General features: G+C 34.1%; 1 protein-coding gene across 4 annotated transcripts in view; it reads left to right on the forward strand.

Moving 5' to 3' along the window:
* The window catches only part of CSMD3 (CUB and Sushi multiple domains 3), a 756,594-nt gene that overhangs the window by 463,731 nt on the left and 269,711 nt on the right, over positions 1-23,152 (forward strand). For all 4 annotated transcript variants that reach the window (XM_030011520.2, XM_030011521.2, XM_030011522.2 and 1 more), the window contains 3 exons: positions 6,684-6,800; positions 13,812-14,027; positions 14,647-14,835. In XM_030011520.2, coding sequence (XP_029867380.1) covers positions 6,684-6,800; positions 13,812-14,027; positions 14,647-14,835 — 522 coding nt within the window. The remainder of the gene's footprint in view (positions 1-6,683; positions 6,801-13,811; positions 14,028-14,646; positions 14,836-23,152) is intronic.

Here is a 23,152-nt window from a genome sequence, read left to right on the forward strand (position 1 = left end):
GTTCAGGATCCTACACAACTGAGTTATATCTCCAAGGAGGGAGATTCCATTTCTTCTCTGAGTAACCTCTGCCATTGTTGGGCCACACAATAGGTATTCTTAACATCTACAGAGAACTTCCCATCTTCCAGTTACATCCATTACCTCTCATCCTTTCACTGTGGTGAAAGCTACTTGAATTTATACAGTACTTGAATTGCTTTACAGTTTTCAAGACAGCAACTCCACTATGTTAAAATAAGTTATATAACTATAAAATTAAGGCTTCTTCAAAGAATGAAAAGTAAAACCTATGATCTTCATCAAACCATCAGTGTCTTTTCAAGAAATGAATTAGTCTGTAGACTGTTACGAAGATACGTTAAAAATCCTTCAGTGTTGTTCAGTACGACCAATTTCTGGATAGCTGTCTTGGCAAAATACTTTTTTATTTCTTTTCAAAAGAGGTGGCACTGATCAAGGCCTAGAATCTTGCCATTTTTTTTTCCTTCTTTGGTTCATGGGTTAAGAGCTTTTTTATCCACACAGACCAGAGATAAATAATTGGTATTACTGTGTACATTTATTTATTTTGAAATAGTTCATCTGAAGACGTGATTTGGTCTATATACCATAAACATGGGACACATTACCTAGGACAATAAACATACAAATAAATAACAGCCATTCTTTTCAAACAAGAATATGAATAGGCCATTGCTATCTAACATCTACATATGATTCACTGCATACCTATCTATCTGGACAGCCCTGAATTTCTTGACTGTAATCTCCCACTGCTTAATGAGTAAGACAAAATTTTGTCTTATCATGTCCTTTCTATATGAATATTATAATAGAATTTTGCTTTTAAGCTTTGAATGTATGTGAGAAAACCTATTCCACCCAATATATGAAGTATTGTATTAATCCCGTTAAAAATGACAGGAAAATTATGTGAAAATTCAATACCTAATTAAGAGTGTAAAGTGCTTTTTATTCCCTTCATCATAACATGAAATTGAATGCTAATACATAATAATTCTTATTCTTTATTTGAATTAAAAATAAATATTGTCATTCCGCTTGATCTTCATTTATTTAAGAAAAATAATAAATAGCAAGAAAAATGTTCAAGCAATATGGAAAACATTTAACATTTATATTGAAAACACCTAGATGTCCAAATGAATTAGTAAATATGATTTGTGCAGTAGCATGAGGAACATATCCAGGAAATATGGCAGAGGTGTTATGTCATTTCTGTTAAGACATCTCTAAGCTAAAAACAATGCTTTTATTAAAATACAACTGTTAAAAAACCTGCTACAAATATTCAGTGTGGTAGATGCCAGAATTGGAAATGGATAGCATGTCATGGTCTGTTTTAGATTTAAATAAGAAGGTAAAAATACAAGTTTATCTTGTGAGTAATCTAAGCTACACTAGTTTCTATTAAGTTAGTCTCTTGTGTAATATAACTCAAGTCCAAGGTTTCGTTCCAGAAGCTGACTATTATAATTTGATGTCCATATTGTTATTTACTTGTTACTACTTGACTGCATCTCATTTTAAGACACATTACATCTTCTGTAATTAGGGAAGACAGATGCTGAAGTTTCTACGTCTATGAAGCACAGTATATAAGATTCAAATTCTAACTCACTGTTTCAGTAATTTTTAACTATGTATTTCCTTTTTATTAACAAATTACACAGTAAATGAAAGCCACCTGAGAATTAGATTTTTAGTTAGAAGTTGGAGTTAATTAAGCAAATATTGTAATGGGGCCTCTGTGTGTTTGTGCACATATATACTTGTATTTAGATTTACATATACACAAACACATCTATGTATAAATAGGTTTACCTTCTTTTCACTCTGTGGTTCTTTCTGAACTAGCATATGTTATTAGTCTTTCTTGATGATGCTTGAAACCGTTTGTAAAAATAATCATTATTACTAATCAATTATAAATGTGTGTTTTCTCTTCCCATCACCTTTGAAAACAAATAGTTTTCATTTATTTGTACTTGCAGCAAGCTGACCTTACTGAAAAAAGTAATTTTTTTCTGAAGGCTTCTGTTCTTATGTGTATTTTCTCTTTTTTTGAGAAAAATGAGATACATCATTGTATGTTAGTTTCTGAGCTGCGGTTGGTGACCTATGGCTAGTCTCTTGAAAAATCTTTATACATCAAAATGGTAGGTGATATAATTAAAAAATGTGGAAAATAGTGTTAATTTCCCAGATATCACCATCTTCAGTCAGGCTAAAAAGGGACAACGATACAGTTTTTTTTTACTGCATTGCTAGTGAACACCATATGTAGAAATACACAGACACATGCGTTTATATATATCTGCATTATTTTCACTTGCTTTACCAAAATAACAAATGCATTCTCTTGATAGTTTTCTGTCCTTCTTGGAAATGGTGACCCTCTTCTTCTAGCATGCAGTTTTCTTGATAACTTCATATTATTGCTATACCCTTCATAACTCTGAGACTGACTTGTGTTACATCAAAATAAATCAGTTTTAAATAGGTAGTGAACCTTATTCAAAGACCTCAGATGACAGAGAACATAATTAGTGGTTCGTGAGTTTTATTTCGTGGTATAAAAAGCAAAATTTAAGAGGTAAGAGGCTTTTCTGTGAACAAGTATTAAGCTAGCTATACAGGCTGACCTCTGCAGTAGGACATTATACAGACTGACTTTTGCAGCAATAAAATATAAATATGTTAAAAATAGAACAGAGGACATGTGAAAAAAATGGAAAAAAATCTATGAACAAAAATGTCACAATCTAATGTGAAGTGTCCTAGCAATATGTTTGTGTAGCAAAGCTGCTGTGACAAGAAAGAAAGGTAAATACTCGCAATTGTAAATGCAGTGGTTATAGAGATGGAAAATGTATCTTACAGAAGTAGATTAAGAAAACCTGTCTTATTTAACTGACCCAAAGTCAGAGATACTAATGTGCTTTGACAGGCTTCCAAAGTCCCCAAGAGGGAAAAGAACATAATGACAGTTTAGCAGAAGAACAAATGAATAAAAATGGACCATGAATGAATTTGGGCTAGAAATTATGAGAATATTTCTAGTATTGGAAGACTGATTTTCTGTAACAGTTTTATAGTAGCATGAAATATGGCTTGAAATGGAACTTGAAAATTATATGAATGACACAAGTGCTTGCATTACAACTATTTATGTATTTCAGGGATGAAGCGTGGCCTGCATCTCTCCTGCTGAGACACTTATGAGTAGCCTGAATAAAGGTTCTAAAATTGCTTGGGCCAAAAATTATTTTCAAACTACATAGGGCCACTTTCTAAGCTAGGTTTACTTGCTGTCACTCTTCCTTATGACTGGTCATGTTACTGAGCAAAATGAATGCAGTTATGAACATTTATAACAAAAGAAAGTGTAAGTAATCAACCCAACACTGTAAGGATTTATTTCACCCAAACAACTGGCTTAGCCACTGAACTCCACTATTAAATTTCAATCTTCATTCACAGTTATCCAAAACTTGCTTTTTAAATTGTCACATCATTTCTGATCACCACAGTGCTGTAGATGTATGTTATACTATACATCCAGGTATCTATCTGTACTTCATACAGTCACTTCTATATTTTGTTCTCATTATTTTTTGTTCTTGTTATTTTTATTATTTTATTTCTCACTCTTCTGAAAACATAGTAACGGAGGGAAAATATTAGGCATGTCTTGACTCAGCTTCTCTGTTTGCATAACAAAGAAAATATTAATTAGTGTGTTAGCAACACAGTATTCCATTTTCCACATTAGAACACCCAGATAGCGCTTCAGTTATTTGCTTATGTATTCACTCTACTTTTAGTCTCTCCTAGCCTCCATCTTTGTATAATCAGATAAAGTGAAAGAAAGGTTCCTTTCCTTGTAGAATCTGGAAAAATGTGTGGAGTTTATCTTTCGCTGTTTTTATTTTCATGTGTTTCTGTTTTCCTTTGCGCTCTGAAAAAATGTCAGATACTAGTAGTGATATTATATTCTTGGGCTGTTTGCCATCTTATCAGGACCAGTGCACATTTTATATTTCAGATCTGTCAACTTGGCTTTGTTTTGTAAAATGCTGGTCCCTTGATGCCTTTTTTTGCCATCTGCTAGCCTTCATAGTGTTACACTGAGTGCCTGATGGCATGCCATAGATGTTTTGTCACCATTTGCATTTCTGAAAGGTTTTCCAAACACCCATTGTAAAAGAAGCTCCAATAACATGCTGTCATAGCTGCGATTCTGTTTTACTGATGTCTAAATATAACAAGATCAGGTGATAAGTGGACAGTGGTTTCCTTCATTGTCTCTTCAGAGAAGTGAAGAGGAAAATTAGTATGCTGGGAGGTTATTGCCCTGTGGCAACAATTATGAGATTGGGTGGTTGTAGTCCTAGAATGTCCTGTTTCAGCCTATGATACTGGATCTGCAAATTTCCAGCTTACAACTAGGCCAAAAAGGATAGAAAGTTGGCAGGAGAAATAGCTCACACAAAGAAATCATGAGGCTACCCAGACAAATAAACATGTTTAAAACAGAAATGTGGTTAGTTAGAACAATCAAACAAATTTAGCTAGGCAAAATAGGGTGATCTTCATCCTAGGATATAGGATGAAATTCTATTTCTGCTTTATAAGAAAACTGTAATTAAATGTATACTTTTTATTCAGCGCCTTAAAGACAGTGATGGTGTGCAATGCAGTAACCTCATTATGAAAAATTATTGACCTTTATGAAAACATTCATCAGTGCTACCAAAATGTCTGAAAATGCATGTATTTCCTTGAGACAAATATCTTCTTATGTACAGGGTAAGACAGAAGGTACATTCTGGATATTCTCTCGAATCACTGTATGGCTTATCCTCAAATCAGTTTTGAATGTACTTCTACAGGCAGAAAATAATGACTGGTCAACATATTAATTCTCAAATAAATAGCATTAATAGCAAAAGCAAAGAGAGGTATAACTTTCATGATTTACCCCATCAATGTGTAGCAGAAATTGTCATAAGTAGGATAAATAGCAAGATACAGTAGAATAAGTGGCATGATGTAACATTACTCACAACACATTTCTCCTGAAGAAATATGAAGATGTTTGAGCACCGTTCATATACTGAAAGGCCAAACTTCTCCCACCTTTACGATCCATACTGCTGAGTGCTACCTTAGTAGCTTCTGCTGATGTTACAGGAGGAGTAGGAGCAGTTAAAACCAGGTAGTGCCGGTGGGGCAGCCTCTCTCAGAAAGAGGTATTGCTCCTCCAGCCTGTCACCCTCGCTGGGGTGGCAGCAGGCTGGGAAGCACAGACATGAGCAATAGGTGAGCAACACCTTATACAACAAGGGGGAGAGGGACTGATAGTTGTATCGACTGGAATTGCAGACAAGTAACTGCCATTTACCTATCTCCCAAACTGCCTTTCAACGGCTTTAGTGTCTGCTAAAGAGAAAACCTGATTGGTAAACGTGGGAGTGCTGCATACTGACTTAGGTTAAGGTGCGGGCTCAGAGAAACTATGGCTGACACCAATAAAAATTCTGAAAGCACACTGGTTGAGAGCTTGACTACTTAAGGCTGAAAAGGGACAGTTTGTGTTAATTACTTTGGAAGAAATGCAATCAACTTTTCTAAACCAGTCTATATTATTTTACTTAAATCTGGTGGCAGTAACATAGTTTACTGTTTTTTTGTATACTGGAATATTTCTACAAAATAATTTTGGTAATGCATACAAATTGGCTAAGAAAAATGAATGGAATAGATGTTTTTTATCTTAATGAAAAAAAAAGTAGAAATACTCATTTGTTTTATAATGTATGCCCTTCTGAGATAATATATATTCAGAGAACTATGTTGTAATAACTTTTCTTGGTACTGAGTTTTAACCATTGCTATTGATAAAAGATAATTCTAAGGTATTAGAGCCTCTTCATTACTAAAAATTACTCAATTAATTTAGTATTTCAAAAGCTCTGGAATGGAAAATTCACTATTAAAATGTAATGGTGAATTATGAAGATATTTATGCCAGTGTTGTAATGATTTAATTTTTGTATTTTGTATTAATTCAAGCTGTAATTTAATTTTTATATTGCTTAACTACTGATTACCTTTACAAAGTCACTACTGATACTATAGAAAGACTTATATTGGCAATTGTCATTATCACTTGCATTATAGATATAGATGCATATCCAATAATTAGACACAAGAAAGCATGTCATGCTTCCCTGCAAGAATATTTTCAGTCAGTAGTTCTTCAATAGAAAGATCCACTCTATGCCATTTTAAGTCTCCAGCCTTAGCTTATGGCTAAAGTGATATTGCTTGGCTCTGTATCTTCTACCTTCATCTTCCTGCTGAACTTGTGACTTTCACAGAGTTTCAAGAAAATGTGAAAAAACAGCTAAGGAAATTCGCTTTTTATTTTCTTAGTACCTATTAAAACACATCTTAATTATTCACTGATTCTATTTCCTTTTATTTTGTGTAAAAATGGGCTATAGTTATATGTGAAATTTTTAAATCATTTGACCAACTATTTTTAAGTAATTTTAAAGCTAGAAGTTTTTAATGAATTGTTTTCTTATATTTTCTCTCATTTGTAAGTTTTATATTAATTATTTTATTATTATTTTATTTGTTATTTCTAGCTTTATGTGGTGGAGATGTTAGAGGACCTAGCGGAACAATTTTATCCCCTGGCTATCCTGATCTGTATCCAAATTCACTGAATTGTACATGGACTGTGGATGTTACCCATGGAAAAGGTAAATCCTTTTCTCTTTTTCCACCTTTTTTTTTTTAATATGTAAGTCCAGTATTCTGTGCTACACATACAGATCTAGGTTAGCAGCAATGAACTAGGGACTGAGTGGCTGATTTTTGGTTTTGCTTATTTTTATTGTAGTAATTCCTAGAATTCCAGAGGTAGACTAGGCCCTAATGCTTTCTGCAGAACGGAAAGTCCCTAAAAGTTTATAGTCCAAGTAACACATAGTTGGACGAGTGCACAATAATTCATACAGGTGAAAGAGGATGAATGCTTTTTCTGTGTTGATGAGGAAATGCCTTATCTTACAGAGAGATTAGCTGGAAGTCGCTACTGATATTTAGACTTGGTATTGACAGAAGAGTCTGAAGTGAAGACTTAAGTGAAGATTTTATTCTTATTATGGCATAAAAAAAGAAATTAAGTTAATGAGAGGGGAGTTGTTTAAAAGATTGCTTATTATGCTAAATTTTACATTATCACTAGCTGTTGACAAGGAAATGTCAGAAAGAAAAGTCCTATTCTTTTGAAGAAAAGAAACTGTTTCAGCTTACTAAGACACATTTTCAGGGTGGCAGCATATAAATGGCAGTTTAATATGCATTTATGGATTGAATAAATAATATATATTAGAAATAAATGTAGAGGGAAAAATGATAAATAATGGAATCCTGTAAAAACATTTAGGGAGGTAAGAAAGAATTATATAATGACTGATCACAGAAGCTGAGGGTCAGGAGACTTTTAAGAAAAGGGTGGTTATTTGTTGAAGGCAGATTACAGGATAAAGACGTAATAGTGGTTTTAGCTCTTCTCTGAGAAAGGATCTTAGTAAGAGTTATTTCAAAGAAATATAAGACACACAGGAGTGCTTAGAAAATGCTTAGGGCAGAAATGGAATTTGGGATTTCCAGGTAGCAAAATGTCCTTGAAATAGTGTGTCCTAGTTGCTTTCAGGTGAAAAGTTTGGGGACTAGATGAGAAGAGATGGGTCAAATTTTTAGATTTTTGTGCATATTTTATTTTAAATATAGGAGTGACTGCATGGTACTGTTGTACTGTGAGTGGAACAAGCTAGAGAAGCATAAGAATTTAATGTTAAGGAAAGGAGAGAAATAGAGATAGGTGTCATAAGACAAACTGAATATAAATAGGGTGAGGTGATAAGAACATAAAAAGCAAAACTGCATATGTAACACTGGAAAGAATACAGAAAAAAGAATGAAAAGGAGAAAGGAAGGCAAGTTCAATTCTGATTTTCATCAATTTTCTCTATGAGGCATGAAAAATGTGACAAAGTACGCTGATGGTATATTCCTCTAAGAAAGAGTTATTGATAACATAAAAATAAGACTTCCCTCACAGAGAATTGTGCTGATCTGTGGTCCCCTTGCTCTATTTTGTACAAATAGTGTGATAGTTCCTCATCTAGATGTTAAACCACTCTGACTGGATGTCCCATTTAAAACTCCTTAAAGTGTTAAAGTGGCAAAGTGTATCTCTCAAAATTATTGCTCCAGCTATTCCACAGTCTCTTTTTACTACCAAATGATGCCATTGTGTCAATATAATTTGCTTGTAAGTATCCACAGTGAAAAAGCATTCTGAAATTACTGAGCCTACATCAGATGCTACATTTGTCCTTGTTACCTCGAGGTATGATACAGAGCTTTTAGAGTTGCAGGAATATAAGGTACTGTGGATCTTTTGCAAAGGAGAAAGGATGTGGGAAGAATATAACTGTTCTTCTGGATAAGCAAGAAAGACTGACAGAAAGTGTAAGAAAACTGTTAGCCCTGTAGTCATTTAATTTGCACCCTATCTGAAAAGCCTTTGGATAACCAGCCTAAACTTTATAATCTGGTCATTGAAGAGAAGTAGCCGAGATAGATAAGAGTTCAGCTTCATGGAGTAACACATGACTGAAAATTATGTAAATTGTACAGTAAACATGAGCCCAGATGAAGCCATATTTTTCAGGATTCTTGAAAGACATTTTATTAACACTTTCATCTTTCTTAAATTAAAAATGGGATTATGGAGGAAAGCACGTGGAAAAAAATATTTTTAAAAAATTAAGTAGGCTTTTTGTGATTTATCTTTTTTCTTGAACCCTCAGCTAGAGAAGTACTTAAAAATTGGGATAAATAAAAGCTGAAATTCTCAATGTGATTACATTTTATGTGAGGCTATTGAAAAAAACACCACATATAATGAGACTCCTGAGAAAACAAATATACAGAAAATATACAGGGAAAGAGAGTAATAGTATGAACATACACATTTATAAGCACATACACACTGATACGTGTATATATACACACACACATATATCGATATAAGCACATTCTTATTTGTGTCAATAAGTTTTATATTATCTTATGGAAATGTTACTAAGGAAAAAACATATTAAATATGAATGCTATGTTGTAATTTGACTTGGGCATTTTGATTCATGCTGCTGAAAGGTCTTCTGGAAACAATTGAAGAGTGAGGATTTGCTGTGAGTAGGAAATAGGAAATATTATAGGAACTTCTTTTATTTTGTTCTTGTTGGCAAAAAGGTATTAATACTTTAAGCTCCTCCTGTAGTACTGCATGAGGAAGATAGCTCTCCTTTTATGATAATAAGTCACAGGCTTACTTAATTTAAATTTAAACGTCTGACAGGAAAGTTCTATGTCTGAGTAAGCTCGTCCATTAGGCCACTTCTGTATTTAATGGACAAATGCATATATCTTCAGGATATGAGTCATCTCACCCTGAAAAAGTATCTAAAGTAGAGGGAATGAACCATCCTCTGAAGGTGCCTATTCATCTCTATCATCTAATGTCCAGTGAGTTTATATAGCGCCCAGATGAATCGTCCATGGGGAGACTGAGTGACTAAGTTTTAGATACCATTTGGGAAAATTAATCCCGTACACATAAATGGGTTATTTTAAAGTGAGGGAGAAAACCTTTGTTCTGGAGATCTCATTTTTCTGCTGTATTTCATGTCTAATATAATTTCAACTTCAGAATCTCAAGGAGTATCTTCTACTGGCCATTAATTAGTGATATGATCTTTTAAAAATAATTAAAGTTTTCTTTAGCCCCCCCCCCCCCTTTTTTTTTTTTGAACAAAATTTGGTAGTTTAATGTCAGACTGCCAAGAAAATGTATATAACTTGTAGCTCCAGAATGCTTTGGGGTATTTTTTTAAACACACATCTTTATGTTGCAACTTCATAATGGTGTTACATAACAGCAGTCAATTAAATGCATATGTTTAGTTAAGATTTGTATTTTACATCTGGATATGTTGTATTGTTAAGAAAAACAGTTTCTGTGTTTGTACATACTATCTTAAATAACATAATCTGCAATATAAATATATATATATTAATTTTACTGTTCGCATCTGTCTAAAATTATAGAATTCTGTAATGATTTTTCATTTATGTTCATGTGGACCACATTATGATTTTGAATGTCCATTAAAATGTGATATGATTTTATTGTATTTTTAAAAAATTTGTTAAATAGGGAGTGGAACATGCACTTTAAATACAGTTAAAATGTCTAGTAATTGGTATTATTTATGAAGAGGAAAGGAAGCATCTATCATGACAATAATTATTGTATTTTGCCTGTGGTTAGCATGCAATTCAATATATGGTGAAGTGAAATTTGTGGAGTATCAATGGTATATTTTAAACCATTTACTAATAGAACAGTTAATTTACCCATCCCCCAACAGTCTGGATTGTAATATTGAGAAATGACATTAGAGTGTTATATCTTCCTGTCTTCATTTCAGATTTTAAATATTCCCCTTATAAAGAAAGTAGCATGTGAGGCATAATGAGGAGGAATCTACCTGAAGTTACAGTTTAAAATTCTTCTCTGGAGAAGACACAATCTGTCACACAGCATATATTAATGTGATTAAAATATTTTCTGAAGAAAACTAAATTGTACAGCTACTGCTGGGATATACCTTGGGGTTTTGCTTAGAAATGTCACGGCAATCTTGAAAATTGATTGAAACATTCCCTTGAGTTAAACCTTGAGTTTGGTGTTTGAACAATACTCAGTGAAGCTTAGCTGTGATTCACAGGAATTCCATTATTTTGGGTTACTACCATAAAATTTTCTTTGGCATTTCTGATTTTATTTTTGCAGTATACATGCATGTGTAAAAAGGGCCAAAATTAATTTGGAGTGCAGTAAATGCCATAAATACGGCCTGAATTTCAGCCTCATTCTGTATATATCACATTTTTCTCCTAAGAGCTAACTTTTCATGTCAGATCAACACTGTCTCTTATGTAAAACTGTGATAAAAAAATTAAACCATTTAAGAGTTTATCAATCTCAAAGCTAAATTTTTAGGCATTAGCTCAAAAGGTATGTAACCTAACCTTGATTCCAAAATTCAGTGTGATTTTTGCCAATTTATTGTCACACAATCTAGGAGAATAAATGGGATGCTCAAAGCAGATGAATGGCTTTGCTCATATAATTATTAAATTAAGAATTTTTAAAATCCAGAATATATATCTTGGATTATCTAGTTTTGTCCTATGCATAAAACACAATCCCATCCTGTAATTTCTGTATCAGTGCTACTAAGCAAGGGTGTGTTTATCAGGATCTGCAAGCTACAGCAAGTTGGGGGGGGCAGGTGTGGAGCAATAAGAACAGAAGAAGGTATCTGCTTGAAAAAGCTGAATAGTTCTCCAGTCTCTTTGAAGGGAAGCACAATCTAGAGGTCTCTAAGATCCAAGGAATTACTCTTGTTTCTCCCATTTGTGTCTCCATCTGACAACAAGACTAAGCATGTATTCCAAAGATGCCAATATGTACATAGGCATATACAGCTGGTCACACAGACTAACATGGACAGAGACAAGTGTCTTTATTGGCACACACAGAAACACCAACAGCACCGAAACAGACATGAACACCACAGGCAGCCAAATCCTATTTCTCCAGCTGGGCTGATAGGAACAGGAGTTTGCTAGGAGTTACACAGACTCACACATGCACACGCACATAGCCCCACAACCTTCCAGGTCCTGGCCCAGCACTTGGCCCCCAGATCCCGCTCCCTCCAGGTGCTGCCTCCTTGTGACCGATGGCCTTTTTTCCAGGTGTTGGCCCCTGACCTCATCCTGCCCACCAGGCAGCCCATCCTAATGTTCACTAGTGGTCACACATGTGCTCACACTCTGGACAGAGGACACACTTACACACTAAATAGTCAGGAACAGAGTTTAAAAAGAACGGAGGACAGGCTGTGATGGTTAGGTTCAGGGATTAGTAAGAGAGGCTTAACCCTCTCAATTTTCCCAAACTTTTTTCTCCCTTATCCACCATGATCCCTCCCCTTACCTGCCTTTGGCCCTAAACATCTCACAAAAAAGTTTTGCAGTCTCCAAATACCATTTAAAAATCACCTATTAAGTTTTACATAATCTCACAAATTCCCTCAAATACTCCACAGTAAATTTCAAATTTCCATGCGACTCAAGATAATCTTCTTTCCCCCATTCTAATCAGTTACTAAGTTCTGGTTGAACTGCTACAAGATTACAGTGATACATTCAATGGCCCATCAGTCATAAACTTAAGAGTTCTGGTCTTTGTTAGTGTCTCTATTAAATACTGCTCAGTAAAGCTTGTGTATGCATGTATATAATTTATTACTTCCCTCATTTCTTGTCTTTGCTTGCTATACTGAAAGGTCCTTGACTAGGTATCCTCATAAACTAAGTGTCCTTACATTCCAGATACCCTTACAAGCTGTATTTACTAGGTGTGATTGAGTTGCATTAACATAAATGTCTAATGCCATTTGAGACAACCTCAGGGATCCAATGTATTGTAAAAAATACTACATGAGAATTGTACTGAGAGCTTCTAAAGCTGCGCGTGAAGTCTAGAAAAGATAACCTCGAACACCTAAAGGGGCATGAGGTTCCTATGTTTAAACAGCTAAGTCAAGCACAGTATATCTAGCTTCAGTCTTGGACTTTGTTACCGTTTGGGAAGTTCTTGCAGGGCGGGGGGAAGTAGAAAGGGGAATTATTTGTTTGCTTTTTGATTAAATTATGTCTACTATTAAAAATCTGTTGTGCATGAGAGCAGCCAAAGATCATTAATCTTCATATACTATGTTAATCTTCAATCACGAGTGCATCTTCCTAAGCATTACATCATTAGATATATTTTACAGAGCCTGATTCATTGGTTTATAACTTACACAATAAAACTGAAAATGCTATTACACTAGAGGTCTCAATAACCACTTAAGCTAGCTAATGTCTTCTCCTGTTTCTTTTTCTTGACTTTTCTGTGCATTCTACCCAAAGATCATGGTCTAACTCTTAGTTACAGAAATGCAGAAAAAGTAATTTAATTGTCTGCCTTGACTTTTAAGTCTTTTTATTGCTATTGTGTTCAAGGATATATCTTCCTTTCTAGATGTGTGATTTATATCTGATGGTTTTCAAAGAAACATACTGTTGACATATGCCACATCTTATTAAGAGACCTCCCTTTTTGGGGGAGGAGGTGCTGCTATTACTGTATGTGCCATTAGAATATAATGTCATTTATTTTATAACCTTTCTTTTCACTGCTGCTATACAAGAATACTGGTGACTGTAAGAAATAAGGTTCAGCTTTCCTGTTCTGCCATAAACAGTTTGTAATTTTGAACATACATAGTGCATCACTGGATTTTACATAAAAGTGCAAGCATATGTCTTTGAATTCTATAAATCAAGCATCCATATTTTGCAGCTAAAGGCAAAACTAAAAGATAGTGGCAAAACAAAAAGACTGGCTACAAAGGTATTTTAATACTAAAATCAGGAAAGATACTAATTTTTAGAAAAATTGGATTATCTTCATTTTCTGAATCATGATTCATAATGAAATGCATGAATTTAATTCTTGGCTTAATTACATTGATGCTAACAGTGTGATATGTAAATCTAATTCTGTTTTTTTCTAATAGGAGTGCAGTTTACCTTCTACACCTTTCATTTGGAGGATCATCATGACTACTTACTAATAACAGAGAATGGCAGTTTCACACAGCCATTAGCACGTCTGACTGGCTCAGAGCTTCCTTCACCAATCAATGCTGGTCTCTATGGAAATTTCAGGGCTCAGTTGCGCTTTATTTCAGATTTTTCAATATCATACGAAGGATTTAATATTTCTTTCTCTGGTAAGAAATACTTGCAATACCTGGCTCCTGAAAAATTTTTTTTCAGTATTTTATGTAAAGAGAAAAATAAAAGTTTAAAATTGAAGTGATTTTGATGAATACATATACGAAATCATAAAATTACATAAGTTGTTTCCTAAGCACAACAATTTCAAAGCAAGCAAACCTGTGTGCCTCTGTAGACACATTTCTGCTACATGACAAATAAGATGGCAGTAAACTGTAAGACACATTTTCAAGCAAGGGGAGGAAACAGAACTAGTCTAATTTCAGTTAGTGAAATTCCAGATGAGCCCAAGTGTCAATTATTTAGGCTTTTATGCTATGCCATTGTTTTCATTTGTTTTATGTACCTGAGACATTTATGGCTCTTACAAGAGTGATAAAGCGTTTTGTGTTATGCAGCTTAAAAATGTTGTGAATGTATTCATTAGTCTTACTTTTTAATGTAGCATAATTGCCAATTTAACATTCACGCATTCATTTTGTTTTAAAATCTGAAATCTGTATTGATAGTCAGGTGGAAATATACAGAAATTACTAGACTGCTAGATTATAAATATGACTGATAGAAAACACGTTCTCACTCGTACAAGCTGACTTGCTCTCTTGTTTTCAGAGTATAATCTTGAACCTTGTGAAGATCCTGGGATCCCACAATTTGGTAATAGAATAGGAATTAATTTTGGAGTGGGAGATATTCTGACATTCTCCTGTTCATCTGGATATCGTTTAGAAGGCGCATCAGAGATTATTTGTCTTGGTGGTGGCCGACGAGTATGGAGTGCACCTCTGCCAAGGTGTGTGGGTACGTGGTCAGCTGCTTTCATTTGCTTGTATGTGTAGTCATTGTCCATGGATTTGCAGATTTACAGCATGGAAAAGCATGGTAATACACCTCTTACTTTTTAGTGTAATCTCATATTCTCTGTATCTCCTTAGTCAAATTTATTTAATCTTTTCTTAACATATTTAGTATTAGAACTATTGATGGACTTCATATTCTATACTTGAAAGCATTTCAAATTGAGGGTGCAATGCTTACTCTTCCTATTTTGATTAATAGGTTCAGAAAATTGGGTATTAATTTAAAACAGCATTTACCAGTTCAGATGCCTAATAATTGACTCATTTTTGTCAATGCAAGCTTCCAAGTGATACCTGTATTATAAAATTATGTAAATGTAGTTAGAGCACTTAGACCAGAGTTAACTTCATAAAACTAAGTCCATGTATGGGAGTGTGGTCAACCTAGGCTTCCTATGTAAATTACAGAACTATATCCTCAGAATATCCTCAGAATACCCTCAGAACAGTTGTTCTGGTTTTAAAATGATGGTTAAGATAACTGACAGGAAACACTTCCTGATGGTTCCTAACACTCTCCACTCATTGTAGAGGTAGTCTACATGTGTAGCTTTGACTAGAAACCTAACTTTTAATGGCTAATGTTGTCTGAGCTGAATTGTTCCTAAATGTCTTGATCTTCAGTTCTATTGAGAACTGTTAAAACACCACCAATAAAATCTCTAAAAAGTAGGATAGTTACTTAAGTGTCTGTATTTATTTTATTTATTTAAGAGTATATGCTATAGGGAAAGGTTTATATATCTTTATCAATGTGCATTTGAAATATTTTTTTTCATACTAAATTATATGATAGTAAAACATAAGTTTCTTTCAGAATCTGATTGTATAATAACTATCAACTGATTATGTGCTTGCTTTTACCCAGTGTTAGTTACTGTATCATAGTTTTCATGTCCAAACTATTCCTATGCTTACCTTGGTATAACAAAAGTTCTGAATTTGGCATATGCATAAGTGACATTTATGTATCTATCTACAGAAGAGATGGTTTAGAAGCTAAGTCAGTGTAAAGCATGAATAAAGTTATTTTTGTGAATATTTGGTGAATTTGTAACCTTAATAATAATGAATGCATGCACAGTTGTGAAGACAGGTTAAATTTTAGTAATAAATTTCTGGCAGTGTTAGTATACTGAAAATGAATTGGTAAATTATCAGTAAAGAAGAACTTGCACAGAAGCATAAATGAAAAAAACTGCTATTTAGTTTTCATGACACAGAAAAGAATGTTTATAATTGTGTGTTGGGGGGGGGGGGAAGAAAAGCTGGAACACAATGTGTAAATTATTTTCCAGTCAACCTATTTTCTCCTTATCTTTGAAAATGGAATAGTCTCCACTAGAATTACTTAATCAGCCATTTTCCCCCCATAAATATCAAGCCTTTGCCAATTTCATGCTTAATTTATATGACATAATAATGAAATTCAAATAACTGGAGAGTAGAAATTCCTGTTGACCACTTTTATTGGATTCAGAAATTTACATATTGTTACTGTTGCTCACATTTGGCATTTTCTGCCAAAATGATTCATGAGCTTTAATGCTTCTGATATCATATACACTTTCACATACACACAACCTCACATGGGAACCAACCACTGTTCATAGTATTTGTGTTCAGCTTCTCAATACAATAATACAATACAAGAAAGACACAGAAAAATTGGAACAAGTTTGGTGGTGTGCCACCAAGATGGTTGGAAGCTGGACCACTGATCCAGTGCTGAAAGGTGAGAGAAACATGTCTTTTCAGCTTGAAGAAGAGACAGCTTCATGAGAACCTAACAGCAGTTCTCAACAGCTGTGAGGAGATCATTAAGAGGATGGAGCAAGGTTCTTCACAGTGGTTTATAACAGAAAGATGAAAGGAAAAGGCATAAATCAAAATAAGAGAGTTTCAGACTGGAAATAAGCACAACCTTTTCACAAAGAAAATGTTGAATAGTGGAACATATTCCCCAAAGAGGTTGTGCAGTCTCCATCCTTGGAGATTTTCAACATCCAGCTGGTTAAATCCCTCAGCAACCTGGTCTAACATCAGCATTGAGCCTTTGAGCAGGAGGCTGGACTAGAGACATCCTCAGGTCCCTTCCAACTTGAATTTGCCTGTGTTCTTGATCCTACATCCTCTTGATAGGTATAGTTGAGTCCCGTGGGTCATGATATTTCTTCCGTTGTCTTAGTAAATGTTCATAATGAATACCTATGCATTGTTACATATCTTAGCTCTCTACTTTCACCTGTGTCTTGGTCCTTTGATAGTGCAAGTTGCATAATTTTTAACTCATTCTATGGTATTCTCATATGTGAACCATTTTGGTTTCTTTAAAACAAAATTGTGTGGATATAACGATAGTTCACTACAGAATAGCTTTCCAGTAGGTGATATGGGTAACACTGCACTAGTCTTCGTCCTGTTTGCCAGTGGAGTCCTCCTAACAGCATTTTTGTAGACATGCATAATCAAAGCCTGTTTTGTACCCTTGATCACTTTCATACCACCATGCCAATCTTCATATTGCACATTTGTGTAACTTCACGCAACAAAAAACCCACTAGTATTCTGGATGTAGCACTGTTCTTAGATAATTTTGGATACTCTGAACACAGGAAAAATTATAGTTACACTTTTGGGCCACAGAGGCACCACACAGAATCTAGAGGACACCCCAAAACATGTTAATATTTGTTACAGAAGTGCTTGCGCTTCTCTAGACAGACTTAGCTCTGAGCAATGTAGATGAACACCATACTTCACCATCTAGCCTGCGAGCCGGGGATATCTTCCGGGAGTGGATGCATTTAGCAGTGCAAACACAGGTAATGTGACCAAAGTGCTTCATTAGCATATGATAAAAGTGCTTCCATTCACATGATGGTCACAGTTGTTCTAGTCCTGTGATGAGAGATAGTATTTGAGGCCTTCAGAAAGAGTATGAGAATAAACAGGGTGTCAGAACAACTGACGTTATCTATGACTGGTTCCTAGTTCACATGCTCTTGATGTTTAAGACTCTAAGAAGCACAGAGGTTAGGACCAGTAAGAATGATTTTTTCTGGTGGTGTTTGTATGTCATTCATTGGCTGCAAATGGACTTTACAATATGTTGGACTACTAGTAATCCTCAAGTTGACTAAATTCAAAATCTGAAAAATCAGTGGAATCATAAATATCTTGTGAAAATTCTTTAAACAGGAAGAGATTGAATTTAATACGTTAACAGTGCTTTACACTATTTTCTTTTGTTTCCAGTGTTTAAAATTCAGTGTGATTTGGGTTATCAGATCCCTTAGATAACTTGAAATTTGCCATGCAGTTAAATAAAATAATCCTCCTTTTGGTAATACATGTTTATAGGTTTATGTATTCATTCTCTATTTTGGTTATACATATATGTTATTTTCTTTTCCTGAGAATTTGACAAGATTCATAGTTCATTGATTTCTTTTAGAATTAAACTTAACAGATTTTACCAGAAGTTTAATGCAAAGGTGACTTAAATGTGTTGTAACCTTTAATTTACAGAAAATAAACAATAACATGGTAGCTATGGCAACATACGTAGTCCATGAACTAGCCATTTCAGATTGTCAATGAGTCATCACAGGATGATCTTCTACTGTCTTTGCTGTATTTCTGGTGCCACATTCTGAATCAAAAGAACAAGACCAGCAACAGAAGGCATATTTCCCAAACGTGAGATAGGTCTGCTTGATGTGGTGCAGAGATTCTTGGAAATGCAGACCTACTAGACTGCCACTAGACTGGGAATGTTTAAGAGTTAGTAATTATTCTCTCTGTAATATCTTTGAGTACAGACAAAACTAAACTATATTGTCTATATTTTTGAAACTAGCTTTTCTACCTTTTTCATGATTATGCCATGCATATAATAATGGCCAACTGAAGGTCCAAACTACTAAGCATACTGTCAACATTTGAAAATTCTCAGTTTGTATTATTATTCTCTGACTTATTCCCAGTATAGTTTTATTTCCGTTGCAAACTGAGGAAATAACAGATTGTGCTTATTTGTATATTCATCTGTACATCATGTATACGTACATACATTTTTTAACTGGCCAAAACTCTAGGTAAATTGTTACTCTTCTCAGCTCCCTCTTTTACCATGAGCAGACATAGCAAAGGGTTAGCCCATCAGTTAAAATGGTCTTCTTTGTGGGTCAGAATTTAATGTCAGCATTCACCCAATGCTGTAGGTCCTGTAAAAAGAAATAATGATTTAGATTTTTCATGAAAATTACAGAGAATTAATGGATAAAGAAGAACTCACTAACTTTTTTCAATAAAACTTAAACTTTCATGTGAGATTCTATGAATTTGTTATTAGTTAAAAAAATCTGTAAGAAGAAAAAGTTTGTTAGCAAAGAGCATGCATGCTAAAAATTGGTCATATAATTAAATTAATGTTTCAAATTTTGTATTAGTTCTGTCTTGCTTTAATACGTTCATTACTGATCTGCAAGTGAACTCTATGATAGCAGTTGATTAGAATAGATACAACCAGAAGAAAACTTTGAAGAACCTGAGAGATGTAATAAGCTAGATGAATGAACAGATAAATGTATGATAAAATAAATGTAAGGTTGATAAATACCATGAGGGGAAAAAAAAAAAAAAAGAAGACTCATTGCAGTTATACTTCTCAGGAATTCTAGATTAGTGGCATTAACTTAAGAAATTGATTTAAGAATCACTGAAAACAAAATAAAAATGATATATTATATGGTAATTCGTATAGAAGACTGGGGACAGACTGCTTGCAGTAACTTGTACTTTCATCTAAAGTATTTCCAAATTTAGCTCCATAAAAATACTACAGAGCTGGTAGGAGTTCAGAGAACAGTTAGGAAGAAAGATAATGAGCTTGTACACGTTTTAATATAAAAAGAGAGATGATGGAAGTGTTTTCATATAATAAATGGCAAAAGTAAACTAGCTCAAAAGATTCAATTCTCTTTTCCAGCATTGCAAGAAGGGCCATTCAGCTGAAAATAATACTTTAAAAAAGTAAAACTGTTAGAAATAAATAATTTTCCCTTCAACATTAATTAAATTGTGGAAATAGTTCTGGTCAATGTTATAAAGAAATTAAAAAAACAATTGTAGATGTTGGTGGATAACAAGATTATTTGGAATTCTCGCCAGAACATTTATCAAGCATCCCTTTCTGGATACAAAGACGACCAATGTGCGTAGTCCTGAAACAGAGTAGCCAACCATAATAAATTTTAAACCAAATAATTTGCCAGTGAATTAGAAGTTGTTTTTCCTCCCCTTACTTAGAAGCTGGCTTAATAAATGATATCTATTAATTAATATTATTAATATTCAATTTATGAAGATATTATTTTTCAAAACTGAATTTGAAATTACAACTTAGTGAAATTTTGAAATTAAGAATTAATAAATGAAAAAGTAATGTTCAAATAGCAAATATTTGTTACTGAATTATTAAAGCTGAACTGCTGTCTCCTGGTTTTGGCATCAAGTGATGGCATTACCTGAATTCCATAGGGTTTGATGTTGTGCTGGAACAATTTTTATAACAAGTCTTTTCTACAAATGCAGAAATATTTTCCATATTTCTGTTTATTTAGATGGTTCTGTTAAATGACTAATAGTTTCAAAGTTGATAAACTGTTACAGAATTAATACTACTATTTGTAAATCCTGATGAATGTGATAATTACATTCACTAGTTACATGAGTGGTAGAGGTTCACACAAATACATTTGTATGTCTTGTTCATATATCTGTACAGCATTCCTAATATCCTGAAGTTACCTTTATAGTAAATGCATGTATTCTCAATAGAGTTAAGAGTCCACTATATGATTCAGCTCATTTTGAGGTAGATGTCTATAGTCAGTCGTGAATTGTATCACTTTTGTTTCCAGCATATGTATGGTAGTTTTAGTTAACTAACAAACAATGTTAACATACTGTCATTGTTTTGTTTTGTTTTGATTTGGCTTTAGTTGGCTGGTTTTTTGGTATCTAAATGAATGTTCCTTTTCAATATATCTAGAGACATGTAATGAATAATATTGTGAAAAATCATAACAATAGTTGAGAAATTGATCACATCATAATTCAATTCTGAAAACTTTTATATTTTTTAAATATATGCTCTCATGATTAGCAAGTAGTAATATCAAATACTTTATCCTGTGAAAGTCAATGTTTCTTTACGTAAATAACTAAAAATGTGGAGGAGGGATGTTTTATTCTTGGGGGAAGAGGCAACTGTTGAAATCAGGTATATTTAATGTGGTCTTTCCACTTCTCTCTTTAGCTGCTTCCACATGTTAAAGACTAATGCCTTGTTTTGTATCAAAACATATCTATTGTCAGTCTTTTCAGATTTGTGGTCTTCCTTGCCTCTTGCCTCTGGAATTTCTGTACTTATCCACTTACCTATCCTTTTAAGTGAACTTCCTAAAGCTCAACACATTACTCAAATCTGAGGCCTTACCACTATCAAACAGAAGAGACACAGACAGTACTCACATTTATATATCTTAATCTCATGTTATCATAAGGAAGCCAGCCATACTGGTGGCTTATTCAAAGTTTTTGATCTACTGTTAGTCCTTACATCTTGTGTGCAGTTGATTACTAATTATAAAACTTTTCATTTATTTTATTGATTTTTTTCTCCTGCTTATTCAGGCAAATTCCCCAATTTTTCAAGAACATTCAGAAGGGTATGTTATAGGAGAAGACAAAAGAAAGAAAAGAAAAATAGTAGCAGGAAATTTTGCACTAAACTAATTTTTTGAGACTGCTTTATTTAGTGCTGCATATTTTTAATAGTCTGAATAGTCTATGAAATGACTGTGACATAGTCTGAATGCTATAGGATCTTAATCTATGTGATGGGTTGACCCCAGCCGGCAGATGAGTACCCAACCCAGATGCTTGCTCACTCCCTGCAGTGGGATAAGGGAGAGAACAGGAAGGTCAAAAGCAAGGGAAAAAATAAACCACAAACTTGTGGGTCAAAATAAAGACAGTTTAATAAGTGATGGGAAAAAAAAAAGAAAAAAAAAAAGAAAGAAGTGATGCAAAGGCAGTCGCTCAGACTGATGCCCAGTCGATGCCCAAGCAACAACTACTTTGAAAAAACTCCCACAGTTTTATTGCTGAGCGTGACACTCTATGGCATGAACTATCTCTTTGGTCAGTTCAGGTCAGCTGTCCCAGCTGTGTCCCTTCCCAGCCTCTCGCATGCTCAGTGGCGGGGCAGCATGAGGAGGCCTGGATGCTGGGCAAGCACTGTTCAGCAATAGCTAAAGCATTGGTGTGTTACCAACACTGGTTTGGCCACAAATCTAAACCACACACTATATGGGCTACTATGAATTAACTCCATCCCAGCCAAACCCAGTACAGTCTGTTAATAAATAGACATATCTAATGGTTAAAAAAAGAGTCAAGAAACTTTAAATTGCTTGCTTTGAACGTCAATATAGACAGTGAAAAAATTTCTTTTTTGATACTAAGCAATGGATTCTTTAAAGAATACTTAAAGTAAGTATGAATATTTGTTCAATTTTAGCTTTTTCTAGAAGCAAAATCTAAGCTGTGGATAGTCCTAAGTAATAAACATTTTCAACAATATATTAGGGGCATGTCTCCAGCTTGTGGTACAGAGCACAGGTATCATCTTAAGTTTGTGAATATGCAGTTCAGTTATTTTCATAAGGTTGTAGCGCCTCTGAGCTGGTTCTGATGCTTTTGGAGTTCAGATGTCTCTGTCTAGTGCTCTTTATAATTTTCAATGCAATAGTTAGCTTAAAAGAAGCGTTTAAATTTCCCTGTAACTATGTTATAGACAAGAACAAACAAGAGCAATTATTGTTGCTTTAAAGGGAAAATAATGAAATAGAAAAAAATTAAACTTTTCTGATAATCAGTAATGGAATGAAGATGATTAAAGACCTGTAAGAATACTGTCATTCCCTAGTTTCATGTTTTCTTTTCATGCTTTATTCAAATAATAACCAAATGCAGTGTTCATATTCAGCACACACACTGCTTTCCTCGAATTACCTCTATTTCTACTGAAATGTAGAAAGTCATCTCTTTTATGTCAGGAATTCTCATGTCTGTCTTTCTCTCCCCACCCTCTTCCATTCTCTTTTTTCCTTTCTTTTCTTTGTTCCGTTATAAGGCTGCCCAATAGCCAAGTTGCATTGCCTTTCATTATAACTGTTACGTCAGAA

The sequence above is a fragment of the Aquila chrysaetos genome, chromosome 4 (assembly GCF_900496995.4).
Source record: "Aquila chrysaetos chrysaetos chromosome 4, bAquChr1.4, whole genome shotgun sequence".
Lineage (NCBI taxonomy): Eukaryota > Metazoa > Chordata > Aves > Accipitriformes > Accipitridae > Aquila > Aquila chrysaetos.